Source organism: Sapajus apella, unplaced genomic scaffold (genome assembly GCF_009761245.1).
Source record: "Sapajus apella isolate SASKATOON/1434 unplaced genomic scaffold, GSC_monkey_1.0 scaffold89, whole genome shotgun sequence".
Classification (NCBI taxonomy): domain Eukaryota; kingdom Metazoa; phylum Chordata; class Mammalia; order Primates; family Cebidae; genus Sapajus; species Sapajus apella.
The window spans coordinates 1,062,262-1,090,200 of record NW_022437029.1 but is presented as its reverse complement, the minus strand read 5'-3'; the positions used below and the strand labels follow the sequence as shown (position 1 = coordinate 1,090,200).

Below are 27,939 nucleotides of genomic sequence, written 5' to 3'. Positions count from 1 at the left end.
AATGAAAAGCTGGCTCTCAGCTCAGCCCTGAACTAACAGCTGTCACCAGGAAGTCCCTGAGGATTCTTGGGAAAATTTCTCCAAAGGAGCCCCTGGGCTCTCTGCGCTGCATCTCAGCTTTTGCTAGAAAAGGTCCTTCTTGGACCACATTAGCTAAGCTCCTTCTGGAGGTCCTCCCAGTCCCAGATATGGTCTTGGTGGGCATTAGAGATGCGACTTCATAAAGATTGCCTTTGTAGCCCATATAGGTACTCCACTCACAGTGCTGTCTTCCATGAGCCAGCTACCCAGTTCATTTCTTTCAGAGATTCATTCTTTATGGCTGCTGTCTCCCAGCAGGTTTTCCTGTCCTTATTGATCTTTGAAAACTTAAGATAGCCTATCATGCTTCCCATTTTGTGTGGCTGAAAGGAAGTTGAGAGTCAATTAATTGTCCTATTTATGCATGCTTATTATCTTAAGCTTATCTCAGAGTCTTTCAGAAAGCATGTCACTCTAAATAAATCAATTTAAAAACTATTTAAATGTTTTGCCTAAGATTAACCCAAGCTCAAGAATAAGAAAGAAAATTCATCCTAGCCCACTCCCTGCAGTAACCAGGAACTTAGCTCTGGGTCATCTTATAATTTTTATGAGAAAAATGTGTTCAGTTTTGAATAGTGGAACCTTTAATATTATAGATCAGATCTTTCAAAATCTTCATGTTCAGGAATCTTACTGGTGGTAGTCTAGATGCTGGGAGAGACTCACAAGCAAAGTGACTGCACTTTCAGCCCTGAGCAGCAAGTTGGTGCTAAGGGTTTTCTTTCTCCGCCTTATCTGAGATAGATCCTTCCTTCCTGCTACATATTATTAAATAATGGACCTCAGTTCATTGTCAACACTCAGTATAGCAAAGGTTCAATCTGCAATTGCTGAATGTCTGCTGGGCAGTCTTAGCTACAGTGCTGGGCATGCAGCCAGTCCTGAGTTAGGACCAAGAGTAGGTAACACCCCAGGAAGCCACATTAGCTTCCTACATGCAGTTGCATTGCAGAAGAATTACAATCTTGATGACTTCAGTCCTCCAAAACAAAGGAATAAATTTGTATTTTCCATCCATGATTGTCTTTCAGTTCATTAGAACTACCATATACTCCCCCTTTGGAAAGTAAGCAACGTAGAAATCTCCCAAGCAAGATTCCTCTTCCAACTGCAATGGCAGGTGGATCCAAATCACGAAATTCCCAGAAAACAAAAGGTACTGTCATTTTGTTCTCTGTGATCATGTCTTCCCGATCTTTTCATAGTGCACTATATTAATAATTGTTGTGCATTATCAGTAAGCAATCAGTAGTTATTGTAAGGCTTAAGGCTGTGTTCTTGTTCTCTTTAGAAGGTTTATTGAAATAGACCTAAAAGAAAGGAGTTATCCTTCATTAACCATGTTCTTTTCTGATTTTTGTACAGGTACAAATAAGTTAGTGGATAACAGACCGTCTGCCCTAGCAAAATTCCTCCCGAATAGTCAAGAATTAGGCAACACCAGTAGCTCAGAGGGTGAAAAAGACTCTCCTCCACCGGAGTGGGATTCCGTTCCAGTTCACAAACCCGGCAGCTGTAAGTATAGTGGTTATACTCACAGGGCTCCACTTACCCACAGCCCACCCCACTCTGGAACTCTACAGGGGCATGCTGCTTTAAAGGGAGACCCATTGGCAGTGCTTTGCCAGCCAAGAGTCCATGCCCCTGTAGAGTTAACTAGCCTAGCCAGTGGCAAAACTGCTGTAGGCTGAAATCAATCCTGGTAAGATTATTTATATCAGGGTTATCATTAAACAGTTCACATCAGGGCCTTTTCTTTTTTCAGGAAGCTGGTATACTAGCACACCACTGCCCAATGTGCAAAATGGAACGGTCTGTTTGGAGTGGTTAATCTTCTAAAGAATTGTTTGCTTTACAAAAGCATTAACTTTACCTGATGAGTTCCTCATTTATAGTGTACTTGTTTTTGTAAAAATTCCATTTCCTCCTAACTTCACCCACGCCTTTTTACATAAGCAACCTACACAAAGGTTTTGTTATTTTTCTCACTACCTTCTTGACCTTGTTTCTCCAGTTTAGCCTGCAGTAAATCAAGACGGTAAGCACAGTCGACTAAAATAGAAGTCCTCACCCTATAGACACTTGACCTGAAAAAGGGGATAACAGAGACCAGAAAAGGTAGGGGCTAACAACAGGGATTTGGGATCAAGAGAGGTCCTTAGGACTGATTGGTCCACACTCACCGCTGTGTTCAAGTGTACCAGAAGGCAAGTAAGGAAGACCAGGGGTGCAGTCAGGTTTGAGCAACAGTCAGGTCATTGAAGGTGAAGGGCAGGCTCATTGGGTTGAATGAGGGCAGAGACCCTGGAGGCTCGGATAGGGCGTCCACACTCTAGCCAGGATGTGTAGATACATCCTGGAAAGAGATGCCCTCTGAGATATATCCTGTAGCCCTATTTGCCATGAGACATTCTGGCACCTTTTAATACTACTTTTTGCCTGGGGTGAGATACAATCCTAAATCCTCATTGACTCAAGAAATTGAAGAGACCATGGGTGGCCCGTGTGTCCAGGTGGGATGCTTCTGCTTCCTAGAGCCCCCTGAGGTTTCCACTGGCCGTTGGCCCTTGGCTTGACACTCCATGATTTAGGCAGTTCCCCTTTAAACAGATGCCACTTTAAGCAACAGAACACAGTCCCCGGAGCCAGTTTCACAGGGGTGTTCTGAGACCCAGTGAAGTGACACGAGCCCTGCTCGTGACGTAACAACACAAGCACACAGAATCATGCTGCCAGGAGAGCAGGCAACAGTCAGACATAGCCACAAACTGGCTGGCAGCACCCCACCTAATGGCACCTGAGCCATGTATTGGCATCATTCCTCAATGTGGAGGGGAAAGGATGACAGGACCCAACTCCAGGCAGGAGATTTTGGTGCCACCCCTCGGGGGAGGAATGTGGGAAATTGCAGGCCAGCCATCTGGAGGAGGAACTATGAAGAGCCCAGTGCTGCAAGCCTCAGTTTCCTGCCTGGCTCTTCCGCAGAGGCCAACTGGTGCATCTGAGCATGGTGCTTCAGGAAGAACTCCATGGTGTGCAGTTGGGGAAGAGGCGCAGAGCTTATCTTCTCAGCCCACATCTGTGCAGTCCTTTTGTGTTTTTCCATCCAAGCAATCCCTTGCATTGGTTCCAAGCCCAGTGACCTCTCTGCTGTCACTGCCAGCCTTACTAGAAAGTTCCAGCAGAGATCCACTCGATAGAGTATGGGTGGAGGAAACCTGCGAGAGTCCCTCCCACACACTCTCCATCACTTGTACCTATTTCCTCTGCCCCCGTTTTCTCATCCTCTTTTCTCCCACTGCCTGCCTTGGTGTTTCATCTTGCTTAGACCTGAAGTTCTACGAGCGCCGTTAGCAGTACCGAGCTTAGTGCAGTTCTTGGGGTGAAAGCGTTGGTCCCACTCAAGACTGTGCAGCCAGCATGTGGCAGTAGTCACTGGGGGAGTTGTGCAGCCTGTGTAAAGATCTCTGCCTCCCAACTAGCACCTCTTGGCATGGTACCCTGTACCATACAAGTTGTGGAGAAAATTCTCCTTGAATAATTTCATTATTTAAAAATAGAAAAAATACAAAAGGGTTATTAAAAGGAAAGGCAAATCAGAAGCCACAAAGGAAAAATTTAATAATATTTGAATCAAAACGTTCTCTAATTGCACCCACTGTGCTATTGGTCTCTCCTCTGCTTCTCCCTCAAGCACTGTTCCGTGGGGGCTTTTCCTAACTTCCCTTTGCTTTCCCTGTTTCATTCCATCATTACTGTCTTGGGAGCATTTGCAGCACTGAGCCCTGTGAAACACATTCCACCCACGAGAGCTGCCAGCATCTTTCCCTAGGACAGGCACCTCGGGTGGTTGAAGCATACGCAAAATGGGGCTCCAAGTGTGGGTGGAGAATGAGGGAATGTGTCACTGCAGGAGCAGGGGAAGGCCAGAGAAGGTGGCTAGGGAAGGGTCAGGACAGTACAAATAGCAAGCTGTCAGTGTAGACGTTGTGTCAGTTGGGAGGCCTCAGAGGAGCCTGAGGGGGACATAGAGATTTGAGCAGGGCTTGTACAGGAGACTGGTGCGAGACATGTCCTGAATGTGGGCATCAGGTCAGCAGATCCACAGAACCAGCAAGGAGGGGGCCCACATCATCAAGGGTGAGGGTGGGCGGCTGGGAGACAGGACCGCCTGGCACAAGCAGCACTGGGGAAGGTGGGAGAGAAGGTAGCAGGTGGCCCTAAGGATGAGGAGTGGAGAGCATGGGCTTTGAAGAGAAGGCTGCTTTGCTCAGCAGGGCCACGCTGGAGTCTTGACCCAGCCACAGCATGGAGAGCCTTATTCTAGCCCTGAGTCCTGGGGGTGAGGAATAAGCAGCTTGTGCTGGAGAGTATCACCAGGGAAGCAGAAGCAGCAGGCAGAGCGGCTGCAGTGTGGCAGTGAGGGACAGGGTAAGTGGAGCACGGTGTGCTCAGGGCATGCAGAAATCTCACAGGGCCTGAGAGGCCAGCCAGGGGGCAAGGGGGAGGATGCCCAGTTGGGCAGGCCTGGGCTAAGGATCATTACCCGTGGTGATGGGAGTTCGCAGGGCCCAAGCCCTTCCTCACCTTCTTCCTCTTGCAGTAGCTACAGCAGCACCAAGTTGCACACAAGAGATGTGCAAAATGATACATTTTTCTGATAAAAACTATACATATTTCCATTTACTGGATATAGAATACTCTTTTATGACTGAAATTTTTAATTTTTTTTTTAAGAGATGGGGTCAGGCTGGAGTGCAATAGTGTGATATAGCTCACTGCAGCCTCCAACTCCTGACTCAAAACAATCCACCCACCTCAGCTCCCCAGAGTGCTGAGGTTACAGGCCCGAGCCACTGTGCCAAGCCTGTTTTAGATTTTTAAAACAGGTGTATAGATATTACTTTAAAGAGCACACCATATGCAAGGAGCTGTTATCCTTATAAAATAAGGATCAGAGCTGCACATCCCAGTTACGCCGACAGAGAGGCATTACCGAACTTGGGCACTCAGCCCAGAGCACTGCACCTCGCACAGCTGTAAACTGCATGTAGGCACGAGGCTTTTCCAGGTCCCCAGGCAGCGGCCTCAGCTGTCCACCCCTGGAGGATGTGGAAGACCCTCCTCCCCTGCCTGAGGTGGGAGAACTGAAGACTTTAAAGGTCACCACGCAACACAGCAGGGACAGGGCACACGCTTGCTCCCTCAGATCCCCCAGTGCAGAGACATGTGGCTGCTTTCTCTTTAAAACCTGTTAAACAGAACACATCTAAGAGCTTTCGTTTGTTGTCTTTGTAAAAGCGCTTGAGTTCTGCATAGTCTTAGAGAACATAAAAAGTGATTTGAAAGAGTACTAATCAAAGCACCACATTAATGAGCCCTTTTCTTTTTAATTTCCAGCTACTGATAGTCTTTATAAACTTTCTCTGCAAACCCTCAACGCAGACATTTTCTTAAAACAACGCCAGACCTCACCGACACCTGCCTCCCCATCTCCCCCAGCCGCCCTTTGCCCCTTCGTGGCCCGGGGCAGCTACAGCAGCATCGTCAACAGCAGCTCCAGCAGGTAGGCCTGCTGCTTGCTTTCCATTCCTCAGCTCGAAACGTGCCTAAAAACCGATGTCACGCTCTTTAAATGTAAACAGCCACCCCAGACCACTGTCTGGTGTTACTTTTGAGAGCTGCGGGCTTGTGTTGGCCCCTTTACCTGGGGTCCACTCCCCCTTCCTGCTGCTGTGCTCATGCCCAGCTCCAACAGTAACCCCATTCCCATTCTAATCCATTCATTCTTCCCACCCGTGGACCGAGAAATGCTTCGTTTAATTCACTAGAGTGATATTCTCATTGAGGCGCCAATGAACGTCTACTAAGCGTTACATGAAGACCTAAAGGGGATTCCTGTGAGGTGGGAATACGGGTTTATGTGACACTAATTTTGACCTTTGGGCAGTTTAGCTTAGGACTTAGAAGGTCTGGATCTGGTCCAAGGCTGTTATGCTGGGTGAGGGGATATGTGCACCCTGGAGGGTAACCTCCTGACCACGCAGACAGGATGCAGGAACCATGCTGTTCTGTGAGGCACAGAGCCTCGCTCACGTCCATCTGACACAGTGTAGCACAAGCCTGATGGTCACGGATGGCATTCTCACCGTGTGCCTTGGCATGGCGTGGGTTTCTGTGCACCGCATCCACTGGCCAGCCTGGGGGCAGGTCCTCCCCGCCTTGCCCAATAGGCAGTAACCACTGAAGCTGGGGGAGCCATCCTGCTTAGGGAGCCTGACTGGGAAGGAGACTTCTGAGACCCACCCCTGCCCAGTGTCAGTGCCTGCCCTGCTCGTGCTCCCCTCTGCGTTTCCTGCCGAGCAGCTCTCTAGCATTTTTCACTAAAGTGAGATTGAAGCCTCTGCCAGTTTGTAAATTGTGATCCCACCCTGGTCTCTTTCATAGTGATCTTTTGTTTTCTTATCTTTCCTCAGAAACCCCTCTATTTCTATCTGGTTAAGTGATCTGAGGCCCCAGAGCATGGGACACGAGACTGACCTATGCTCTGTGACCTGCCCCGCTGCAGAGAAGCCCACTCAGGGCTCAGTCCTGCCAGTCCCACACCTCCCTGAGATAGGGCACTGCTGATGAGGAATGAGCTCTCTCTTTGCTTCTTTTTCCAGTGACCCTAAAATAAAGCAGCCAAATGGAAACAAACACAAGTTGACAAAAGCAGCCTCGCTCCCAGGCAAGAATGGCAACCCCACTTTTGCTGCAGTCACAGCCGGTTATGACAAGAGCCCAGGTCAGTGCCTTTGCTTCAGAGACCTTCCACATCAGGCACCAGGCCTGGTGGAATGACCTCTGTTCTGATGTGCCTTCTATTGATTCAGCATCCATTGTTGCAGGTGGGAATGGCTTTGCTAAAGTTTCTTCAAACAAAACAGGTTTCTCCAGCAGCCTCGGCATTTCACACGCTCCTGTTGACAGCGATGGCTCAGACAGGTACAGTAGGCCACCACTAGAAAGAAGGCTGCTTCTCAAGTCGGATTAGCGCCTTTTATCCATAAATGGGTTTCAGGGCATTTTTATCCTAATTTACAAGGAGGCATTTGTCAGAAGTGGTCTAGTGCCTCTAAGAAACGGTGTCTGCTGGGTAGAAGCAGAAAGCCAGCTGCTGTGCCTTCCCCGGGGGAGACCAGATAGAGAGAGGGGGAGCCCACACCTGTCTCAGCCTGGCAGACACACATTAAACCTCTCTCTCCTCCATCTCCTGGTCTGTGGGAAGAGAGGATGTGATCTGGTCGTTAGAGTAGAAGAGCAAAAGTTGTTTGGGAGGAAGGAAATGTGGAGTGAATACAGACAATTTATAGTAAATCACTGGCCACGCCCCTTTCTTGAACCAGAGGGTTTTTTTTTTTTTTTTTATCTAGCTGGTGTAGTGACCCACAGAAGTCACCTTGGTTGACTTTCCCAGATAAATAACAATTGAGCCCCAATTTACCTCCTTGGCAGTAATAGGAAATCAGTCCTAGATTTAAAGTAGTTTTTAAATAAATCTTCCATTATCAAAAAGCAAACCAAAGGAAAAAAACGTTTCTCTGCAAAACACTTGCTTAGAACCAGGCTGTGAGCTAGTGATAGGGCATCCAGAGCTCTGAGGCTCACTCTGGCTTAATCCTGTGGTAAGCAGCCATTGTTCAGCTCCTCCTTTTGTCTTTGTTTTTAATATTTGAGTACCCCCAGTTGAGCAATGTCTCCTGTTTGTGAAGCTGTGCACTATGGATCCGTTTTCACTAACCATCATACATTTTTGTGTATTGCGTTTTCCTCTTGTAATGTTTAGCTCGGGTTTGTGGAGTCCCGTCAGCAACCCAAGCAGCCCTGACTTCACTCCCCTCAATTCATTCTCCGCCTTTGGAAATTCTTTTAATCTAACTGGTGGTGAGTGTTTAACTCTAGACGTGTAACTAATAACCCTGTGGACAGAGGAAGGGAGAGGAGGTATGGTTTTGTGTCTTGGAGAACACAGCACAGCAGCCCTGTGGAAGGAAGCTCCCTGGGAAGGGTCCCCTCCCCTCCTCCATCTCCCACACCGACAGCCCAAAGGGGCAGTGGACCGAGTTCGACACTGTGTACATATGCTAATTGGTGTGAATTTTCACAGCAGGTATTGAAGGGCTTCACAGAAGGCTTCTGTTCTGAAATGGGACCCCTGAGCATGCCAGGGGTCCTCTTCTTGCTATCCAGAACTAGAGGTCACCATGGAAGCTTTGCATTAGCTATCATGTGAGGGGAGGAATGTTTACATTTGGATGTCATCGGTGGCATAAGTATGGGTGGCATATCAGATTGTGCGCTGTGCACTTGAGCTCTGGAGGACCTCCCTGCCCCTATTCCCTCTGGGCTGTGGTGGGCTGGTGAAGTGAGTGTGGTGGCTCCAGGAGCCATGGTGGGAGGTACACCATTGAGTGAGGCCCCATGTTGCTCTAGAAATCATGGCAAAACCAAATATGGACTTGATAACTTGTTACTTTATTTTCAGAAGTTTTCAGCAAACTTGGATTATCTCGATCGTGCAATCAGGCCTCACAGAGGAGCTGGAACGAGTTTAATAGTGGCCCTTCATACCTTTGGGACTCGCCAGCGACAGACCCCGGTCCCTCCTGGCCAGCCAGTTCTGGCTCCCCGACCCACACAGCCACAGTGAGTACTTGGGGCCAAGGCCTGGCCCTGGCCCACTCACCCACCATCTCTGCCATTGCTGTCACATGGGTGGCACTGGCATAGTTACAAACAACAAATGGCAGCATCAGAGGGGTGGGTTAGTACTTTTATTGTTTCCATTGCTTTGTCTTCATATTCTGTCACAATGACCAATAATGCCCTCCAGAGCCATTACAGTTAGGAAGTTTCAGGAAGATCAACTGAACAGCTATGAGGTTGGTCTCTGGAGTTCCTCCTAATAGATCAAGGGCATTTTCTGCCTCTTCCCAACCTATAAATGGACCACATGGGTGACCATAGGCCTGTGGCGGGTTCAGATGGCTGAGGGAAGACTTCAGCGTCTGTGCGATGCAGTCACTGGGCTCTCAGGAACAAGCTGGATGTTACATTGACTTTGTTGCTGAGAAGCACCTGTCTCTTAGCTTAGACTTTCTAGAGTGCATTTGTTTGCTTCTTGGCTAAAGTCTTGCAAAGATAATACTCCAAAAGAGTATTCTTTCCAAGGAAACTAATTAGCGGTTTTGGCTTCCACAAAATTGTGGCAGAAAAATATGACCCCACTGCATTTGCCTCTTTGTTCTCAGTGAAACCAAATTAGACACACAGGGTTTCGTGATAGATATTTCAACTACATAGATTCCAAAGTTTGTCCTCATGTGTAATTATTCAGGCATCTGTTTTAAAACCACCTTAACCACTCTTTAAAAGAGAAGTCAGCAAACTTTCTATAAAGAGTCAGATAGTAACTATTTTAGGCTCTGAAGGCCATGCTTCACCTCTGCCATTGCAGTGCACAAGTAGCCACAGATAGTGCACAGGCAGATGGGCCATCTGTGTTCCAATACAACTCTCTTTTAAATATCACAGCCAGCTGTCACGGTGGCTAATGCCTTTAGTCCTAGCACTTCGGGAGGCTGAGGTGGGAAGATCGCTTGAGCCCAGGAGTTTGAGGCTTCAGTGAGCCATGATCACACCACTGCACTCCAGCCTGAGTGATAGCGCAAGACACTGTCTCAAAAAAATCAGAACCATCTGCTCAAAAATATATATATAACATTTGTTCTAAAGTAAATAAAATGAGAGGAACGTGTACCCCAGCCTCATCTTTTCTGTAGCCTTACCCTCTTACCCCATATCCGCTTGACCCTCTGCCTGCAAGGCTCAATGCTGGATGATTTCTGTTTTCTCGCAGTCGGTCCTCGGTAACACCAGCGGCCTGTGGTCCACCACTCCATTCAGCAACTCCATTTGGTCCAGCAACCTTAGCAGCGCCCTTCCCTTCACCACTCCAGCAAACACGCTGGCAAGCATCGGCCTCATGGGCACAGAAAACTCCCCTGCTCCTCATGTACCCTCCACCTCCAGTCCAGCTGATGACTTGGGACAGACCTACAACCCTTGGCGGATATGGAGCCCCACAATCGGAAGAAGAAGCTCAGACCCTTGGTCTAATTCACACTTTCCTCATGAGAATTAAATTAGGCAAAAAGAAATAAACCAACATAGTAGGCCCTTGTCCCGATCATGATCTGCCAGTTTCTGAGACACCTTTTTAAGGGTCTTACTGCAGCTCCCCCTCCCCACCCTCCTCATCTTTGCAAAACAGACCCAAGCAGGGCAGGCTCAGACCACTTGCTTCTTTCAGATCTTTCTTGCAATTATGATAATACGAGATTTGCTGTTGTGCTTTTAGAGAAAAGTCTGGACTCAGCCACAAACTCTAATAAGACCTATACATCTGAGAACTTTTCCCCTTACTGCGTTTTCACCACCTGTCTTCCCCCATGCTTTATTTATCTGTCTGAACACAGATTTGACATTACAGCTACGGAAATAATTTGAGTTGATTCAGAAGTCCTGGCATGTGACAATTTTGTTAAATTACCAAGTTTGGTTTTTAATAATTTCACAATATTATGCGCCAAGATCTAATTTTAAAACTGTATGAGGACTTCGTGCTGAAAATACAGAATATTTTTTTAAAGTAAGGCTGTCTTGGTTTAAAAGCAGATTACAGAAATGTAAGTCAACTTAAGAACAGTGAATGAATGTAAAAACATTCAGTTGAGACCATATGCATTTTCTGTGCTGTTTGTACTTGAGGTATGTAACATTTGTATACCTGAACTTATTTTAAAGATAAACCGAAATGCACATAGCCAAGTCTTGAGATACAAGATTGAATGTGTATTTCTTAAAATACAACTTTGTGTTGTACTTTGAAATAAATGATGCTTTTTTCAAAAGCTTTGACTTGTTTTGTGATTTTTTTTTACACACAAGATGTATTTATTAGGATTTTCTCACACCAAAGTAAACCATCTTATCCTTGCCTTACTCTGTGGGCTTGACAGGTAGGATGGGGTTTGCTTTCTCATTGCTGGAGCCGCCTGCAGTCTGATGGAGTTCTGCATGTTCCCATGGCAGTCATGGAGAGTCCTTGATCAAAAACAACTTGGAAGCCTGTTTGGATTCATCCAGTAAGCATTTTCCCTCTGCCACTATCCTAAAAGGCCTCATAAAAAGCAGTAATTGCTACCATTTGTTGAATACTAACTCTGTGTCAGGTACCTGGCTAACACTCTGGTATATGTTGGGTTACTCCATTACACTTGAGGAACCTGGCTGAGCAGTGCTGGCTCAGAGGCCCCCGGTCAGGCTGACCACAGGTTCACTCGGCACCCACTGTGCCGCCTTCCCTCTGGTCACAGTCAGCATGCTCAGGAACAGTCTGTGTCCAACTCACCACTGGCCAACCTTTACCATCCTTCAGTCTGAGGAAGTTGTGTGGTGCGAGGAAGCCAGACAGAGAAGGAGAGAAGTGGGGCACAGAGGGAAGACAGCTGGGACTCAGGGGTGGCCTGGGGGAGGGCCCTGAGGGCCACCTGCAGGAGCATACCAGCAGCACCACAGCCTGCGATGCCCCTTTCAGTTCTAAACTATGGCGGGAAGACAACGGGGGGATGCCTTGGGCTATGGCATAGGGGTTGGGGATACTGGAAACAGCTATTTACCCACTGGGATTGAATGTTATAGAAGTTTACCCAGCTAATACAGCTGTACCCCAAAGCCAGGCTGGATGGAAGTCAACCTGTGTGATGGTGCACAGGTTACACATCCAAATTTTTGTGATAGTACAGGTTATACATCCAAATTTTTTTTTCTTTTAACTAGAAGTGTGTTGATCCTTTTCCAATTTTAAGACCCTTCCAACTCCTCTGTGGTCCCCACTGAGTTCACACAGACACTAGGCGAGTCTCAGTATGCCACAGCCCATCAGCTGCTTTAATCTTGCCTGCTACAACTTGCTTTTCTCATCCTTTTGTTTCCAGTCTGTTGAAGCCAGCCTTTTGCTAGGTAACTAGAAGGTGCCACACATAAATGTTCTGTTGGAGGTCAGTTACATCATGAAATGGAAACCATCCCCATGAAGGTGGGAGATTTAGTCGAAATGTTGTTTGATGTGATTGTGAATCTAACCTTTTCTCTGCTTTATGCCAAAACTCAGTAGAACACACCACATTGTTTTTACAACCTACGATTTATTCCTCGGGACCAGATTTCCTGTGCAACTGGGGCTTTGGTGTGTAGGCTGATGTCAGGCCTTGTACAGTGTGAGCAGCAGGGTTTCCTACATGCACTTGCACAATCGGGACAAATTCAAGGCTTGGGATTCTCTTTCTACACCAAAGCAGATAATGAGATGTAAAGCTCTGCATACAGGTAAGCTTCACGTAAACCCTCACTTAAACGAAAGAAGGGCCGGGCGCAGTGACTCACACCTGTAATCCCGACACTTTGGGAGGCCAAGGCGGGCAGATCATTTGAGGTCAGGAGTTCTAGACTACCCTGGCCAACATGGTGAAATCCCGTCTCTACTAAAGATATGAAAATTAGCTGGGCATGGTGGTGTGCACCTGTAATCCCAGCTACTCAGGAGGCTGAGGCAGGAGAACTACGTGAACCCAGGAGGTGGAGGTTCCAGTTGGCTGAGATTGTGCCACTGCATTCCAGCCCACCAGAGCAAGACTTCATCTCAAAAAAAAAAAAAAAAAAAAGAAAGAAAAAGAAAAGAAAAAGCGTATTGGCAGATTTCCCCTCAGAGTATTTCAGGGATCGATCCTAAACTTGCTTCATCAGAACAATCTCCCAAGCACCCCCACCCCCAACCAAACTCCTTTTTTAAGTTCTAATTTCACTCCATGAGCCTCACTAGCAGGCTTGAGAGAAACACTATGTGCTTGAGAAGGGGAGAAGATACAAACAAGGGTCTGTTCTGTTACTTGTGCTTTCCAAATAACTCTAAAGGGTAGGTATTTGAGTGGCAACATACTGACCAAATCAGAAGATTTGACACAACTCTGTTTACAATGAACGCTTCTTAGCTTGATAGTCTGCTTTGTACTAGGCCAAGGTTGAATTTAAAAGTAAAGGTTATGTATAAAGAATTGTATTTACATGAAATGATAATAGATGTCTATATTTATTTTGAGACAGGTTCTTGCTCTGTTACCTAGGCTGAAGTGCAGTGGCACAATCACAGGCTTCCTGCAGCCTTGAACTCCTGGGCCCAAGCAATTCTCCCACCTCAGCCTCCCAAGTAGCTGGAACTACAGACACAGACCACTACATCCAGCCATTTTTTTTTTTATTTTTTGTAGGCACAAGGTCTTGCTTTATTGCCCAGTCTGGTCTCAAAATCCTGAGCACAAGCAATCCTCCTGCCTCAGCCTCCCAAAGTGCTGAAATTACAGAGATAAGCCACTATGCCCAGGTATTTTATATGTTTATATAAGTACATACAAATAAAGATATAATGTTTTAAAAATGATTTTTACCTAAACCGTGTATTAAAGGAGTGAAATTAGAATTTGGATTTTTCCTGTGACAAACCTAAAATAATTTAAAGGATCAGAATTTCGTTTGGAAGACTGTTTTCCAGGACAAAGCCGAGGGTAGCCATCTGGACAACACGGACTCCAAAGGAATGGGGTCAGTGTTCGCAAGCTAAAAATTAAGGTCTCTTTAATACAGGCAGAAAACAGATTAGTGGAATCACGGCATTTTCCACACGAGTCTGGATTATGAGTTACAGCAATTTGATTAGCTACAGCTTGATGCTTTTCCTTTCCAAGTGAAGAGACTGTATTTAACATTGTGATTTAGGCAGTGTACTAGTTGTGAGGTCCTTGTGTAAGAGAAGAAAGAGAGAAATTAATCTATAATGATGATCAACAGTTAGGGGGGAAGGGGTCTTCGCTGCTGCCCATGAGTCCTATAACATTTTACAAAACAACGTAGGTAAAGAAAAAGGATAATCTATAATCAGAGAAACAGGTTACAGGTGCCTGTTACATGACTCAGTCCTTACAATCACATTCCTTTAAGGCTCTAAATAAAGTTCCAACAGCTTTGGTTTTGAATTACTTATTTTCACACATGTAAATTGATTTAGTTAAGTTATGCTGAATTTGAAGAAAGATTGTCACCAAATTATTAACTCTCAATGTAAAAAATACATACCCTTTAGAAATTTTCTTAGATATGCCTTTGAGTAGCCTTGTCCAAACTTGTTTCTATTTCAAAATGCTACCACAGAGTTAAATTCACCCTTAAAATATAGACCAATCCCAGGAATTAAGTCATCTCAGATGACTGAAACATTTGCTACCACATGGGCAGGTTGGAAAAAATAAAAGAACAAATGTTTATACTGATAGTATAAATAAATGTGTTTTGGGCTAGTCCACAAAATTTGAATGCTTCAGAAACAGGCTTCTAACCCTGACAAATACCTATAGAAGCTAGGTGACAAAGACATTTTAGATGCTTTGCTCTGTTAGCTATAGCAACAAGAAAAGGTCATTCAGATACAAAGACTCAGATTCTAATGGCAATGTTTGGGCTGACCACTATGCTAAGGAAACAAGATCAGGTTATAGAAACACTCCTGTGATCTCACAGGGCTTGAGAAATTCAGAGAGGCTGCTATTAGCATCAGAACAAGCCCCTGATTTGGAAAAAGAAAATAAGGAAAGTTATGATGTCCATTACATCTTAGGAGGGCCAGCTGATGTCATCAAAAAAGGTTATAGTGGAGTCTAACAAAAATTCTTTATGCTATTACCCATAATTAGATACCTGTAAAGATAAATTGGCAACAATATTAAGCCAGGTAAATTTAGAGATATTGCCAATAATGGTTACAAAATGTCCCCCTGTGAACAAAATCCTGATAAAACATTTAAATATAGACATGAGCAGGAACTAGAGAGCCCTGAAGCCCCTTCAGACACCTCCAAGTGGACTTCATACAGATGCCTTCTGCCATGGATTATAAATGCATTCTGGTTATTGTTTGTTTATATTCACTGTGGATTGAAAATTTCCCTACCAGAGAGTGACAAAAAGTGCTCCATTTTGTTTCCAACCTGGAAAATTTCCGTTAACCTCTAATGACAGAGATACTCCTTTTTCTAGACCAATGCTGTGGTTTGTTTGGCTCTGCTGAGTCTCTTGTTGAAATATCCCCAGTGTAGAAGGTGGGTTGGTCAGTGGGGTGGAGCCCTCATGAATGGCTTGGTGCCATTCTCATGGGAGTGAATGCTCACCCTTAGTTCCCATAGGAACTAGTTGTTGAAAAGAGCTTGGCATCTTCCCCCACCTCTCTCTTCCTTTCTCACCGTGTGATCTGCACAGCGCTCCCTTCGCCTCCACCAGGAGTGCACACAGCCTGAGACCCTCAGCAGAAGCAGGTGCTGCACCGTGCTTCCTGTACAGCCTGCAGAACCCCGAGCCAAATAAACCTCTTTACACATTATCCAGCCTCAGCTGTTCCTTTACAGCAACACCAAGGGACTAAGACATAGTGTTATTAAGAAACACTGAAGTTGTGCCTTTAATCCAGAGCCTCGTTTTCTCCAGTCCTCTAGAAAAGCAGAACTAATGGAATTTTTTTAAAATTAGCATACCTCTCAGAAACCTCCAAAATTCTACATCTTAAGAGATTACCATTAGCATTGTAAGATCAGCCACCTCTGGTCCCACGTTGCCTCCTTGTGAATTCATAACATGCCACTGCATACAGTTTGAAGCTTCATCCCATCTTAGATTCTACATGATTACATTTTGTTTCCAGCTTTATCTCAACATAAACATGAACTGTATATTGAAAACACACCCGCCTCTACATGATCTACAGCTTCTGTACAAAAGGCACACGAAGACACGAAATGTATTCCTAGTATAATACTATGCTCCCCATACAATCTGTGCCTCAGCAGGAATCTACATTATTAGTCCATGTCAGGCTTATACTGCTCTGCCACACACTTATCATGTATATTCAGAACAGTTAAATATGTTCAGATATTTACAACAACCACGTCTCCAGTGATCTGTTCTTTAAAAGAATACCCAACAATCCAAAGTAAAATTACCACAGATGATTCCAAAACCTTCCAGTAGCGATCACTGATATGCTCTTTGTGTATACTCTGCAAACTGCAGTTCCCACCAAGAGAATAAAACAACTAGAGAGAGGGTTCAAAATTAGTTGGTAATTTTAGCTAAAGCTATAAACAAGACCACCCTTCTCTGAAAGTCAAACCTACTAAGTCCATTATTTAGATTATCAAGGACAATCATATAAGCTTTATTTTCCTCTTAGCCAGCAAAGGGACAGGTCATGCTATGGCAAATACTCCTTTTTTTATACCTAGAAAAACACCACAGGGGAACCGGACAGTTTGTGACTGTTAAAAAGCCCTGACCTTTAAAGCCAACCCAGCGGGCTTCCGGAATGCTCCCATTACCTGGAGGCACTCCAGCCCCTTGTTGCAGACCTGTTACAAGGACTAATAGTCATTGCGTTTCTCATAATTGCCTATAAATGGTTGGCTAGTATCTCCTGTCCAGAGTTTTAGATGCTACTGCACATTTCTTACATCATGAGGTTCAACAACTTGCTTTACAACAGAGAGGAAAAAACCGTTAACTCTGGTGTAACTATAGACTGTGTTCAATAGACACTCTCGAGCCGCCTCCACTCTAGAGCAAACCCCTGACTCCATAGACCCACCGCCCAAATCAGCTAATAACCAACGCCCACACCCTACAATTGCTACTTCCTAACACCGTCCTCTGAGATGCCCCGGCTCACTGTTTTGTGGGTCCCCCTGGCTGCAGGGAGCAACAAGCCCAGCTGCTTTAAGTGCCGTGCGTTGCTGCTTCTCTTCCGGGAAGGGCCTTGACAATTTGGGTGTACACGTGGGGGAAGGGATGTGGGTGTGTGTGGCCTGGGTTCCAGTCCTGGCTCTGCTATTTACTGATCTTGCCCTTGGGCACACTCTGCTCCTCTCAGAGCCTCAGTTTCCCCAATGCAGAGCAAACATCATATCAGGAAGATGCTGTGACAATGAGGCCAAATAAGTAAAAGGTAGCACTTCCTATTCTTACCTGTTACTGTGGTAAATTATTCCAAAGACATTTTGAGTGTTAAGCCCCTAGGAATGGAAACTTCCTGATAGGGATGGAACGCATTTTGACAGGGGGCAAGAGGCCACCGACCTGGTAGCTCCTGTGCTCTTGCCACTGCCTGGGGTCCCTCCTCCAACGCCCTCACCCGTCCCACCCTCACCACTGGGTCCACCTTTAGCCTAGGGCTGCTGTTTGCCTCAGTCCTCACTCTCAGCACACCTGCGGCAGGAAGTCCAGGGACGAGGTTCTTCGAGGGACTGATTTGGACCATTCCTCCCAAAGCACCAACTCCTTTTCCAGTTAAGCCGTGAGGGGCTGCAAGTTCTCATGCATTCAGGATCCTTCTGCAACTTAATTATTTTGCCCTCACTCCGCTTCCCACTTCTCCAGAATGCATGGTCCCAGCAACGTTCACAGACCTGACCCCTGACAGTGCATCGCCCACCTAGAACTCCAGGGCCAGCAGGACCTGCTGCTGCCTGGAAAGACCCATTGCTGTTATCCCCTTGTCCCTGCTCAATGAATGTCCTTTTGGGAAAAGCGTTCCCATCCCCCTCCTTCCACACACAGGCAGGGCACTGTGCATGCTATTAGTCCACCCCTTTTTTAAAAAATGGGAAGTGTCACATCCACTATAAGCAATACTCCAGAGGGACCTGGCCTGTACTGGCACAAGGGCTTTGTTTTCTGGCTGTTGGTGACTGGCCGAGCCATCACCAGTGCACAAATGCACTTCCAGACTAAACCATCATGGACCTAAGGAGAGCACATGAGATCGGTGATCACCCCAAGGCTCATGACCTCCCACAGGAGGGGAAGCCTGTGGCTCTGCTCTCAGGAGCAATGTTATGGGAAGCTATGTATAGACTAAAATTTGGCCTTACAGTGCTATGGTGCTGTATGTTTTATACAATTAGAATCCAGTGTCTTTTAGAGATGGCATAAACCTTGGAGAATGCATGCTGGGTGGGCACCCTCTTGAGAACATCCTGAGTGGGAGGGAACCCCGCCCAGCTGGCATATGGCAGTGAACAGGGACAGAGGGGATGGCCCAGAACCCACACTGGGCTTCACGCAGCAGTCACAGCACAGAGGCCACCAGGGGTCAGTCTAGCAGCATCATACATGAGAAAGACCCTGGTTCTTCTGCTCCAAGGAGAACACCCCTGCAGTTCACTAGCCCAGCCCATAGCAGGCGGGGAAGAACTGACTATTCATGTCCACCAGCCTGTTTCCTCCTCACCTGATGAAAATCAGACCAATACGAAATTACAGCAAGAAGAAAGAGCCATGACTTCTTTTAAAAAAATTGAGCCTCTTCTTGATCAAAGAAACCTGCTTTATGCCAAGTGGATTAAGGTTTTTAATCATTTATTATAAATACTGTACCAATACATGGATTATAAGGAACTGGTCTTCCCCACCCATCACTGAGCTGGGTTTAGCCCCATCATCATTCCAAATAAATATCCTAACACAGCCATTGCCATGTGCTAATAAACTTTCAAAAGGTAAGAAACATGGCCCCAGGTGAGATTCCTTTCCACCACACAGATGTGGAGAGTCAGGCGGAGCAGCCACAGGCCTATCGCTGTATCACTCTCTCCTTGTGGATTAGGTACGGGCCACCCATTGCTTGGAAAATTTCACCCTCAGTGTTTCCCACACTGGGGTTTTAAAATGTAGGGACTTGGCTTCAGGATGCATTACAAGGACTAACAGTCATTAGTTCCTGGCAAGTGTCTGCATTAGAGTTGGCAGACACGCCCTGTCCAGAGCCTTCAACACTACGAAGCAGCCATCTTCAACAGCCAAAGAACAAAGCCCTCGTGCCAATACAGGCCAGGTCCAATAGACACTCTTCTGACAGCAGGATTTTTTCATACTGAGATAAAATTCACATCAAATAAAATGCATTTTGACTATTTTAGAGTATACAACTCATTGCTTTTCAGTATATTCACGATGCTAGGCAACCATCACCACTCTCTCATTCCAGAACATTTCATCAACACTGCCACCTCCCTCACCTCCAAAAACAACTTCCATACCCATGAGCAGTCACTACCCACCGTTCTTTTCCCAGCCCCTGGCAGCCACTATCTACCTTCTGTCTGTCTGGATTTGCCCATACTTGACATTTCATATAAACAGAATCACACAATATGTGGCATTCTGTGTCTGGATTCTTTCACCCAGGTAATGTCTTTGAGGTTAGTGGCTGTCGTAGCATGTATCAGCACATTCCTTCTTATGGTGAATAAGGCTTTCTTGTATATGCAGACCACACATTTATCTACTCATCCATTCATGGACATTTGAGTTACTTCTACTTTTTGGCTGCTATGAATAACGCTACCATATACATAATGCATTCATGTACAAGTTTTTGTGTGAACATGTGCTTTCCATTCTCTTGAGTATTACCTAGGAGTAGAATTGCTGGGTCAGATGGTTCATCTATGTTTAAATTTTTAAAGAACTGCCAAACTGTTTTACAAAGCAGCTGCACTTTGTAACATCCCCACCAGCAATGCATGAGGGAGCTGATTTCTCCACATCCTCTCCCACAGTTGTTTTTGCCCATTTTTCCTTTATCTTTTTTTTTTTTTTACTTTTGGAAGTGCTATCTCATTCATTTCCCTAATGATTAATAATGTTGAGAATCTTTTCGTGTGGTCATTAGTCATTTGTATGTCTTAAAGAAATGTTTGTTCAAATCCTTTATTCGTTTTTTTTACTTAGATTATCTTTTTATTATTGATTTATAAAAAGGTATTTCTATATTTTGGATGTTAGATTCTTATCTGATATATGATTTGCAAGTAGTCAGGCCCATTCTGTGAGTTCTCTTTTCAATTGCTTGATACAGTTTTCTTGTACACGAAGATTCACTTTCATGGAGTCCACCTTCTCCATTGATTTCTTTTGTTGTTTGTGCTGTTGTGTCTTAGTCTGTGTGTGCTGCTTTAACAAAATGCCTTAGACTGAGTAATTCATCAGCAACAGAAATGTATTGCTCCCAGCTCTGGAGGCTGGAAAAACCAAGATCAAGGCGCTGGCAGCCTCTCTTCAACCACCAGGCCACTCCTGTCCCAGTATGTCAGCAGCAAAATCTGCCAAGCCCTCCTCTGAAAGTTCGGTTCCCCTCCTTGCTGAAGCCAAAACTTAAAAACACAGGTCTATAAATTGTTGCAAAGATAAGCAACATTGGATGTGCTTGAGCAAGAGGCCTTCCGCTGTATCTGAACCCTCAGTGGACTTACAGAGAGTAACTGTATATTTTGCGGTGGTGGTGGTTTTAAAAATTGTCGTAAAACATATTTAACAATATTTGTCATTTTAACTCTTTTTAGGTGCACAATTCAGTGTCATCAATTACATTCACAGTGTTGTGCAACCATCACCTCTATCTATTTCCAAAATTTTTCCATCATCCCCACAGAAACGCTGTAAACATCAACCAATGATTCCTCATTGCCTACTCTCCCCAGCTCCCTGCAACCTCTGTGTGCTTCCTGTCTCTATGAATGTGCCTGTTCTAGATATTTCCTGTAAGTGGAATAATGCAATATTTGTCCTTTTGTGCCTGGCTTCTTTCACTAGCATACTTTTAAGTTTCCTCCCTGTTGTAGCAGGCAGCAGTTTCCCTCTTTTTTCAATAGATAATGTTGCATAGAATGTATGCGCCTCATTTTGTTTATCCATTCATCATTTGATGGATATACGGGTTGTTTCAACCTTTTGGCTATTGTGAATGATGCTGCAATGAACATTGGTTTGCAATTATCTGAGACCTTGTTTTCAATTTGTTGGGTTATATACTTAAAAGTGGAACTGCCAGGTCAGATGTCAGCCCATGTTTAGCTTTGTGGGGAAACATCAAACTGCTTTCCACAGAGGCTGCACCATCTCACATCCCCACCCGCAATATATAAGGGTTCCAATTTTGCCACATCCTCAGCAGCCACAGTTTCGGTGAGTGTACACACAGCCATCCTAGGAGCTGTGAGCTGTGGCTTGTCACTGCAGTTTTCATTTCTTTTGTGATTAGTGAGATTGAGCGTCATTGCATATTTGTTGACCATTTGTATAGCTTCTTTGGAGAAATGTCTGTTCAAGTCTTTTGCCCAGTTAATTGGGTTGAATATCTTTTTGTTGTCGGATTGTAGGAATTCTTTATACATTCTACACATTAAATCCTTATCAGATAAATGATCTGCAAACATTTTTTTCCATTCTGTGGGCTACATTTGATTACGTCCTTTAATTTAAAAATTAAAAGGTTCTTTGGTGAGGCACAGTGGTTCATGCCTGTAATCCCAGCACTTTGGGAGGCCGAGGCAGGCAGATCACCTGAAGTCAGGTGTTCAAGACCAGCCTGGCCAACATGGTGAAACCTCGTCTCTACTAAAAATACAAAATTAGCTGGGCATGGTGGTGGGTTGCTGCAATTCCAGGCTCCTGCAATCTCAAGAGGCTGAGGCAGGAGAAGTGCTTGAGCCTGGGAGGCAGAGGTTGCAGTGAGCCAAGATTGCAATACTGCACCACAGCCTGGGCGACACAGCGAGACTCCGTCTCAAAAAAAGACAATAAAATAAATAAAAATTTAAGGCCGGGCGCGGTGGCTCAAGCCTGTAATCCCAGCACTTTGGGAGGCCGAGGCGGGTGGATCACGAGGTCAAGAGATCGAGACCATCCTGGTCAACATGGTGAAACCCCGTCTCTACTAAAAATACAAAAAATTAGCTGGGCATGGTGGCACTTGCCTGTAATCCTAGCTACTCAGGAGGCTGAGGCAGGAGAATTGCCTGAACCCAGGAGGCGGAGGTTGCGGTGAGCCGAGATCGCGCCATTGCACTCCAGCCTGGGTAACAAGAGCGAAACTCCGTCTCAAAAAAAAAAAAAAAAAATTTAAAAAATTAAAGGTTTTTATATTAATCAAGTTCAGTTTATCTATTTTCTTTTGTTGCTTGTGCTTTGAGTGTCAACCCTAAGAATTCACTGCCAAATCCAAGAATATTTACTCCTTTGTTTTCTTAAGAGTTTTATGGTTTGGGCTCTTATATTTAATATTTAGGTCATTGATCCATTTTAGTTAGTTTTTAAATATGTGTGAAGTAGAGGACTGACTTTTTGTTTGGTCCTGGCACCATTTTGCTGAAGGGAGTATTCTTTCCCCCAGTGAACAGACTTAGAAGCTGTGTCGCCTTCTCTGTATTCCCTGTTCTCTTTTTCAGACCATGGAGAACTTCTCCTCCCTCTGGCCCATGAAACCTTTCAGGAATTTAATGAATCAGCTATCACATTCCCCTGGCCGCATCCCCAGTTTGCTTTCCTCCATGGAAGGAAGTAATATTTATTGAGCAGCTGCTATGTGCTAGACTAATACATATTTTTCACTTCATACCACTACCCAGAAAGGTAAATACAATTACTGTCACCATGTCACAGAAGAGAAAACTGAGGCTCCCTGAAGTTAAGTAACCTACCTGGGGTCACACAGCCAGACTGCAGAGTCCTGGGCCTTATCAATATACGGAGTTAACCTGCCAGATTTGGGTTTGGTTTTGTTTTGTTTTGTTTCACATCTTCTGCCAGGACTAAGTTTTGAGTTTGTTTAGGGTGTCTACAGGGTAGAGGCCCTTCTCCCAGCTCACTGAGGAAGACAGTCAGGGAAGGCAGAGCTAGCAATGAGTCACAGCTGAGGGGAGCGCCGGGCTGGGGCCTGCAGAGGAACAGGGAGCAAATAGGTTTTTGCTGAGTTCAAATTCTCCCTCCTAGATGTATGCACCGGGCCAAGTCAGGCCACCACCCTGAACTCAGTGCCACATCTGTGAAATGTTTACAGATGGCGAAATTGGACTTTCACTCAAGATGGCAGACCAAGTACACACAGAAACCATTCTTCAAACACTTAGCAATGACAGGAAAACACCAAGGGCACAAGACACCACTGCAGAGGTGCCTGAAGACAAGGGTTGAAGCCCCTCACCTACCCATTAGGAGACTAGTACCAGTGCAGGGCCCCCTAATCTATGAAGCCAAGAGCACAGGCTCTCATGTACGGCCCTGACCAGGTACACATGCAAGAAATATTCTGAAGAGACAATGGACTCACAACCACTTCATCCACTTCATGAAATTTTCACAAAGTCCCCAAATGGAAGAATTTACATCTGAGGAAATAGAAAATAACCTTAAAAGGACTTTACAACAAGTATTAAAAACTCAAAGAGATAAAGAAGGGAATAACAGCCATAAACAAGAACAGGAGGCCAGGTCCAGTGGCTCGGCTGTAATCCCAACACCTAAAGAGGCTAAGGCGGGTGGATCACCTGAGGTTAGGAGTCTAAGACCAGCCTGGCCAACATGGTGAAACCTGTCTCTACTAAAAACACAAAAATGAGCTGGGCATGTTGGCGGGTGCCTGTAATCCCAGTTACTCCAGAGACTAAGGCAGAGGAATCGCTTGAACTCGGGAGGTGGAGGTTGCAGTGAGCCAAGAGTGTGCCATTGCACTCCAGCCTGGGGGAGAGAGTGAGACTCCGTTTCAGGGGGGGAAAAAAAGGCCAACTGCTGAGTGTGGTGGCTCACACCTGTAATCCCAGCACTTTGAGAGGCCAAGGGGGACAGATCACCTGAGGTCGAGAGTTCGAGACCAGCCTGACCGACATGGAGAGACCCTGTCTCTACTAAAAATACAATATTAGCTGGGCATGGCAGCACATGCCTGTAATCCCAGCTACTCGGGGGGTTGAGGCAGGAGAATCACTTGAACCCAGGAGGCAGAGGTTGCAGTGAGCTGAGGTTGCGCCATTGCACTCCAGTCTGGGCAACAAGAGTGAAACTCCATCTCACAAAAAAGAAAAACAAAAAAAGGAGACTACGAGACAAAAGCAAGCAGATATTAAAAAAAAGAACCAGGAGCTCAGATGTGAAAAGTACCGTCGCTAGAATAAAAACTCCACGAAGGGAAAGTGGAGAGCCAGAGGTGGGAGGGACTTCATAAGACCAGACGGGATTTCAGTGGCAGCCACGGAGCCAGAACCAAGGCCTAACTCAGGCGTTTGGTTCTCAGGAGGACGAATGTATGTCCTTTCTTCTCCCTTTTTTTTTGTTTCCCATTTCTCTCCCTGAAGTATAAGGTTGGTGCTGAGCCAAACACCACAGCCCCTTCCTAGATGAAAAACAGGGCTTCCATGCCTTGATTGGGCAGGGTGGGACCAAGGGTTTCACCTCAAGATGGGCAGCTAGCAGCCCCTCTCCTCTAGAACATTAATCAAACAGAACCTTCATGTCTAAAGAGGAGTTTGTTAAATGAAGCCCAGAAAAGCTGCCAATAGAGTCGCCTCTTACATATTGGCCATGGGATAGTGGGGATGCTGGGTTGTAACAAGTCCTCGGAGCCTTGGTTTCCCCAACTGTAAAATGGGCTTAACAGTTTCCACCCCAGGCAGATGTTTTAAGAATTAAACAGGAAGTTGTGCGTTCAAGGCACCCACCACATCAGAGTTGCCTCCCACAGATACCTTCCTGGGGTTTCACAGCCCACTAATTTGAGCTCAGAGCTACCCCAGACAAGGACAAAGCTATAGGCACATGGGACCCCGGCCTCCAACAGAGAAGAGAGAAAGTGGAAACCCTGAAGGAACAAAAGGTGAGTGGAAGCAGAACAGGAAACTGATTCACAACATCCTCACCCACGTGGCCAGAGGGCAGCCCACGCCTTTGCTCAGAGCAGAGGATGCGGCCTGAGAAGCAGTGAGCTCTGTGCTGGGCATGAGGTGTGAGAAGCTCACAGCAAGAGGTGGCATCTGTCCAGCCAACCTCACCACTCACAAGAGAAATGCTAATTTGTCTTCATTTACACAATGAGATATTTTTCCCACTGAAAATTCAAAAACGTTTTTAAGATGGTAAAACCCAATGCTGGGAAGCCATGGACCTGGTAAATGGGGAGGTTCGTTGCTTCCTGGCCAAGCAGTCAGGAAATAAGAAACAAAAGAAGATGTCACTCGCCTCCCACCTTGATCACCGCACCAGGCCTCCCATTTTCCTCCGATTTCCAAACTCGGCCTCCAACCACCCAAAACCTCTCTGTTTCCAAAAGGACGTTCTCTCACTCTACACGCTGTTCCCGCTCCCTGGGATACTTCCCTCACCTCATCCCCAACCAAATGTCACTCACCCTTCAGAACTCGGCTAAGGCGTGCCCTCCCACAGGAAGCCCACCAGATTGGCCCCTCTCAGCTGGGTCAGGAGCGTCTCTGGACCTCCAGGGCCCAGCGGGCTGCCCGCATGCCAGTGGTGATCACTCTCAGCCTGCGTCCCTCAAGACACATTCGTCTGGAATAGGCAACGATCAATACAGGAGAAGTGATATATTTGGAGGAAGAAGTGTGCTCTGCGTGGTCTTGGAACCGTGAAGGGAATGGGGGTCCAGCTTGGTGTCAGCAGTTGGAAAACCTTTCTAAGAATTGTAACTCACTCATCAGCCCAGGCTGCCTTGAGGGGTAATGAATGAGCTGCCCATCACAGGAGGTGTGCAAGCAGTGATCAGAAACTGTGTCCCTCAGACACTCTCCTCCATCCCCAGGGAGACTGGGCTGAGGGTGGTCCTCCCTCCAGGCCTTTGTCCAATACCCTGCACTCCAAGCTCTCCTGTGAACTTCAAATTCTACCCTCTGGCTTGGAAGGCTGCCCGGGGGCACTGGGGTAGGGGCTGTCTCCATAGCTTTGGCGCAATCCCATAGGGCCCAATGGAGACTCAGGGCCCTGCGCTCTCACTGTGACAAAGTTGCTGGCACTTAAAAATCTCCAAATGTGTCACCTGGGCTCAGCTGACACCAGGGCCGCCATGCAGCAGGCATCACTCAGGGCCAGGGCGGGCAGGACTGGCGTGTGCTCACAGCCCTGTCCACACTCAGCCCCAGCGGTGCCCACCTCACTCAGAGTAAAACCAAAATCCTCCTGGGGCCCCCAGGTCCCACATGCTTTGTCCCCAGCATGTCCTATTGCCAAGAACAAATATCCCTAGTGCTACACAACAGCGGAGCCGCCCCGGTCTCTGAAGCCATGCCCCACCCCAGCCTGGCAAATGGCTGCATAATCAGGCCTTGTGCACAGAGCCTAGGACGGTTCACTATTAGTGAGAAGGAGGCCGCAGCCCTGCAGTGGTGAGATGACACCCTAGAAGCAGCAGAGACCAGTGTGAAGTTCTCAGGGCCCAAAAGTGTAAAGGCAAGGGGCAGGGCGGGACAGGTGGTGGCCGAAGGGCCCACACAGTGGAGCCCGCTGGGATCTGGAGCTTGATGCTCCCACCACTGGCCCCGTGGAAGGCCAGACAGGCTCAACACCTGGCCCCAGTTATCCCCACCCTCATCCTAGCTGGGCCTCCCCTCCCAGCGCAGCTGGTGTCAAAAGAAGCTGAACCCAAGAGATAGGAACCCTGCTGGGGGGACCCTGGGAGTGCAGAACCCAGCTCTCCTCCAGATTGTGGGGTGGGCCGGGCAGTAGAGGCGCCAGCAGACAGAAGAAGGGACATGACAGACAGAGCCACAGTGGGGCCGGAGGCAGGGAGGGGCTCTCAGGGAGGGGCTCTCAGTGAGAGGCACAGAAAGAGATGGGGCAAGCTCCAAGCCAAAGAGGACTCAACAGAGCCACCTGGCTAAGGGAGTGAAGAGGGTGGGGAGATGGAGTTGGGGGGAAAGGCCAAGAGGGGCAGGGGGTACAATGCTGGCTGCCAGGGGTCCCAGTGACCACCCCCCACCCCTGCCTCCTGAATGCCAGCAGGCTTAGCAGGGTGCTACCCGCACCAGGGGCTTCCCTCCCTGTCACTGTTTCCCAGCAAGCCCCACGTGAGCCACATCAGCCCTTGGGGCCTCCAAGTTCCGGGTAGAGGGAGTCACAGACACTTCTGCAAAGGTGACATCAGCCCCTAGCCTGCAGCTCACAGCTTCCTCTCCAGGGCTGACCCCCACCCCCCAAAACCTGGTGTTTACCAGGGATCAGGTGCCATAGGCTGATTCAGGCTCAGGGAAAGTTCACAGGCAGGAAAGAGCCCTAACAGGGAGGGCACTGAGCACAGAAATACCCTTGGCTCCAGCCACTGAGAATTCATGGAGGGGGTTGGGCTGGCCAAAGCTAGAGCCACCTACTCCCTCACTCAGGCTCCAAAGGCAGAGGTAGGGAGAAATCTTCTCTCCTTACTTCGTAGGACTCTCCCTAGCTCCCAGTGCCTTTAAGGTTTTCTAATTCCTTGTCTTGTATTGACCTTTCCTGCCAGCCCATCAAAAAAAACAGAAATTAACTAACTTTCCCCAAGGGAAATCGGATTAACTCAGCACAAGCTTTCCTAGTGTGCATCAGTGAGTGGAGATGGGGAGCTTTCCTAGCGGACATCAGTGAGTGGGGACGGGAGCTTTCCTAGCAGACATCAGTGAGTGGGGACGGGGAGCTTTCCCAGCGGACATCAGTGAGTGGAGATGGGGAGCTTTCTTAGCGGACATCAGTGAGTGGAGATGGGGAGCTTTCCCAGCGGACATCAGTGAGTGGGGACGCGAGCTTTCCCAGCGGACATCAGTGAGTGGAGATGGGGAGCTTTCCCAGCGGACATCAGTGAGTGGAGATGGGGAGTTTTCCAGGTAGCGGCAGCAGTGAATGCGG

The 27,939-nt window shown here is 46.8% G+C and overlaps 1 protein-coding gene across 6 annotated transcripts in view; it reads left to right on the top strand.

The window, feature by feature from the left end:
- TMEM131 (transmembrane protein 131) overlaps positions 1-11,039 on the top strand; it is a 240,839-nt gene extending 229,800 nt beyond the window's left edge. For 4 of the 6 annotated variants that reach the window (XM_032255357.1, XM_032255360.1, XM_032255359.1 and 1 more), the window contains 8 exons: positions 1,116-1,240; positions 1,450-1,599; positions 5,485-5,650; positions 6,750-6,871; positions 6,975-7,071; positions 7,913-8,010; positions 8,612-8,772; positions 9,986-11,039. In XM_032255357.1, coding sequence (XP_032111248.1) covers positions 1,116-1,240; positions 1,450-1,599; positions 5,485-5,650; positions 6,750-6,871; positions 6,975-7,071; positions 7,913-8,010; positions 8,612-8,772; positions 9,986-10,270 — 1,204 coding nt within the window. In that variant the 3' untranslated portion in view covers positions 10,271-11,039. The remainder of the gene's footprint in view (positions 1-1,115; positions 1,241-1,449; positions 1,600-5,484; positions 5,651-6,749; positions 6,872-6,974; positions 7,072-7,912; positions 8,011-8,611; positions 8,773-9,985) is intronic. The other 2 variants (XM_032255358.1, XR_004261859.1) reach the window with 2 other exon arrangements.
- The last annotated feature ends 16,900 nt before the right edge of the window (positions 11,040-27,939 follow it).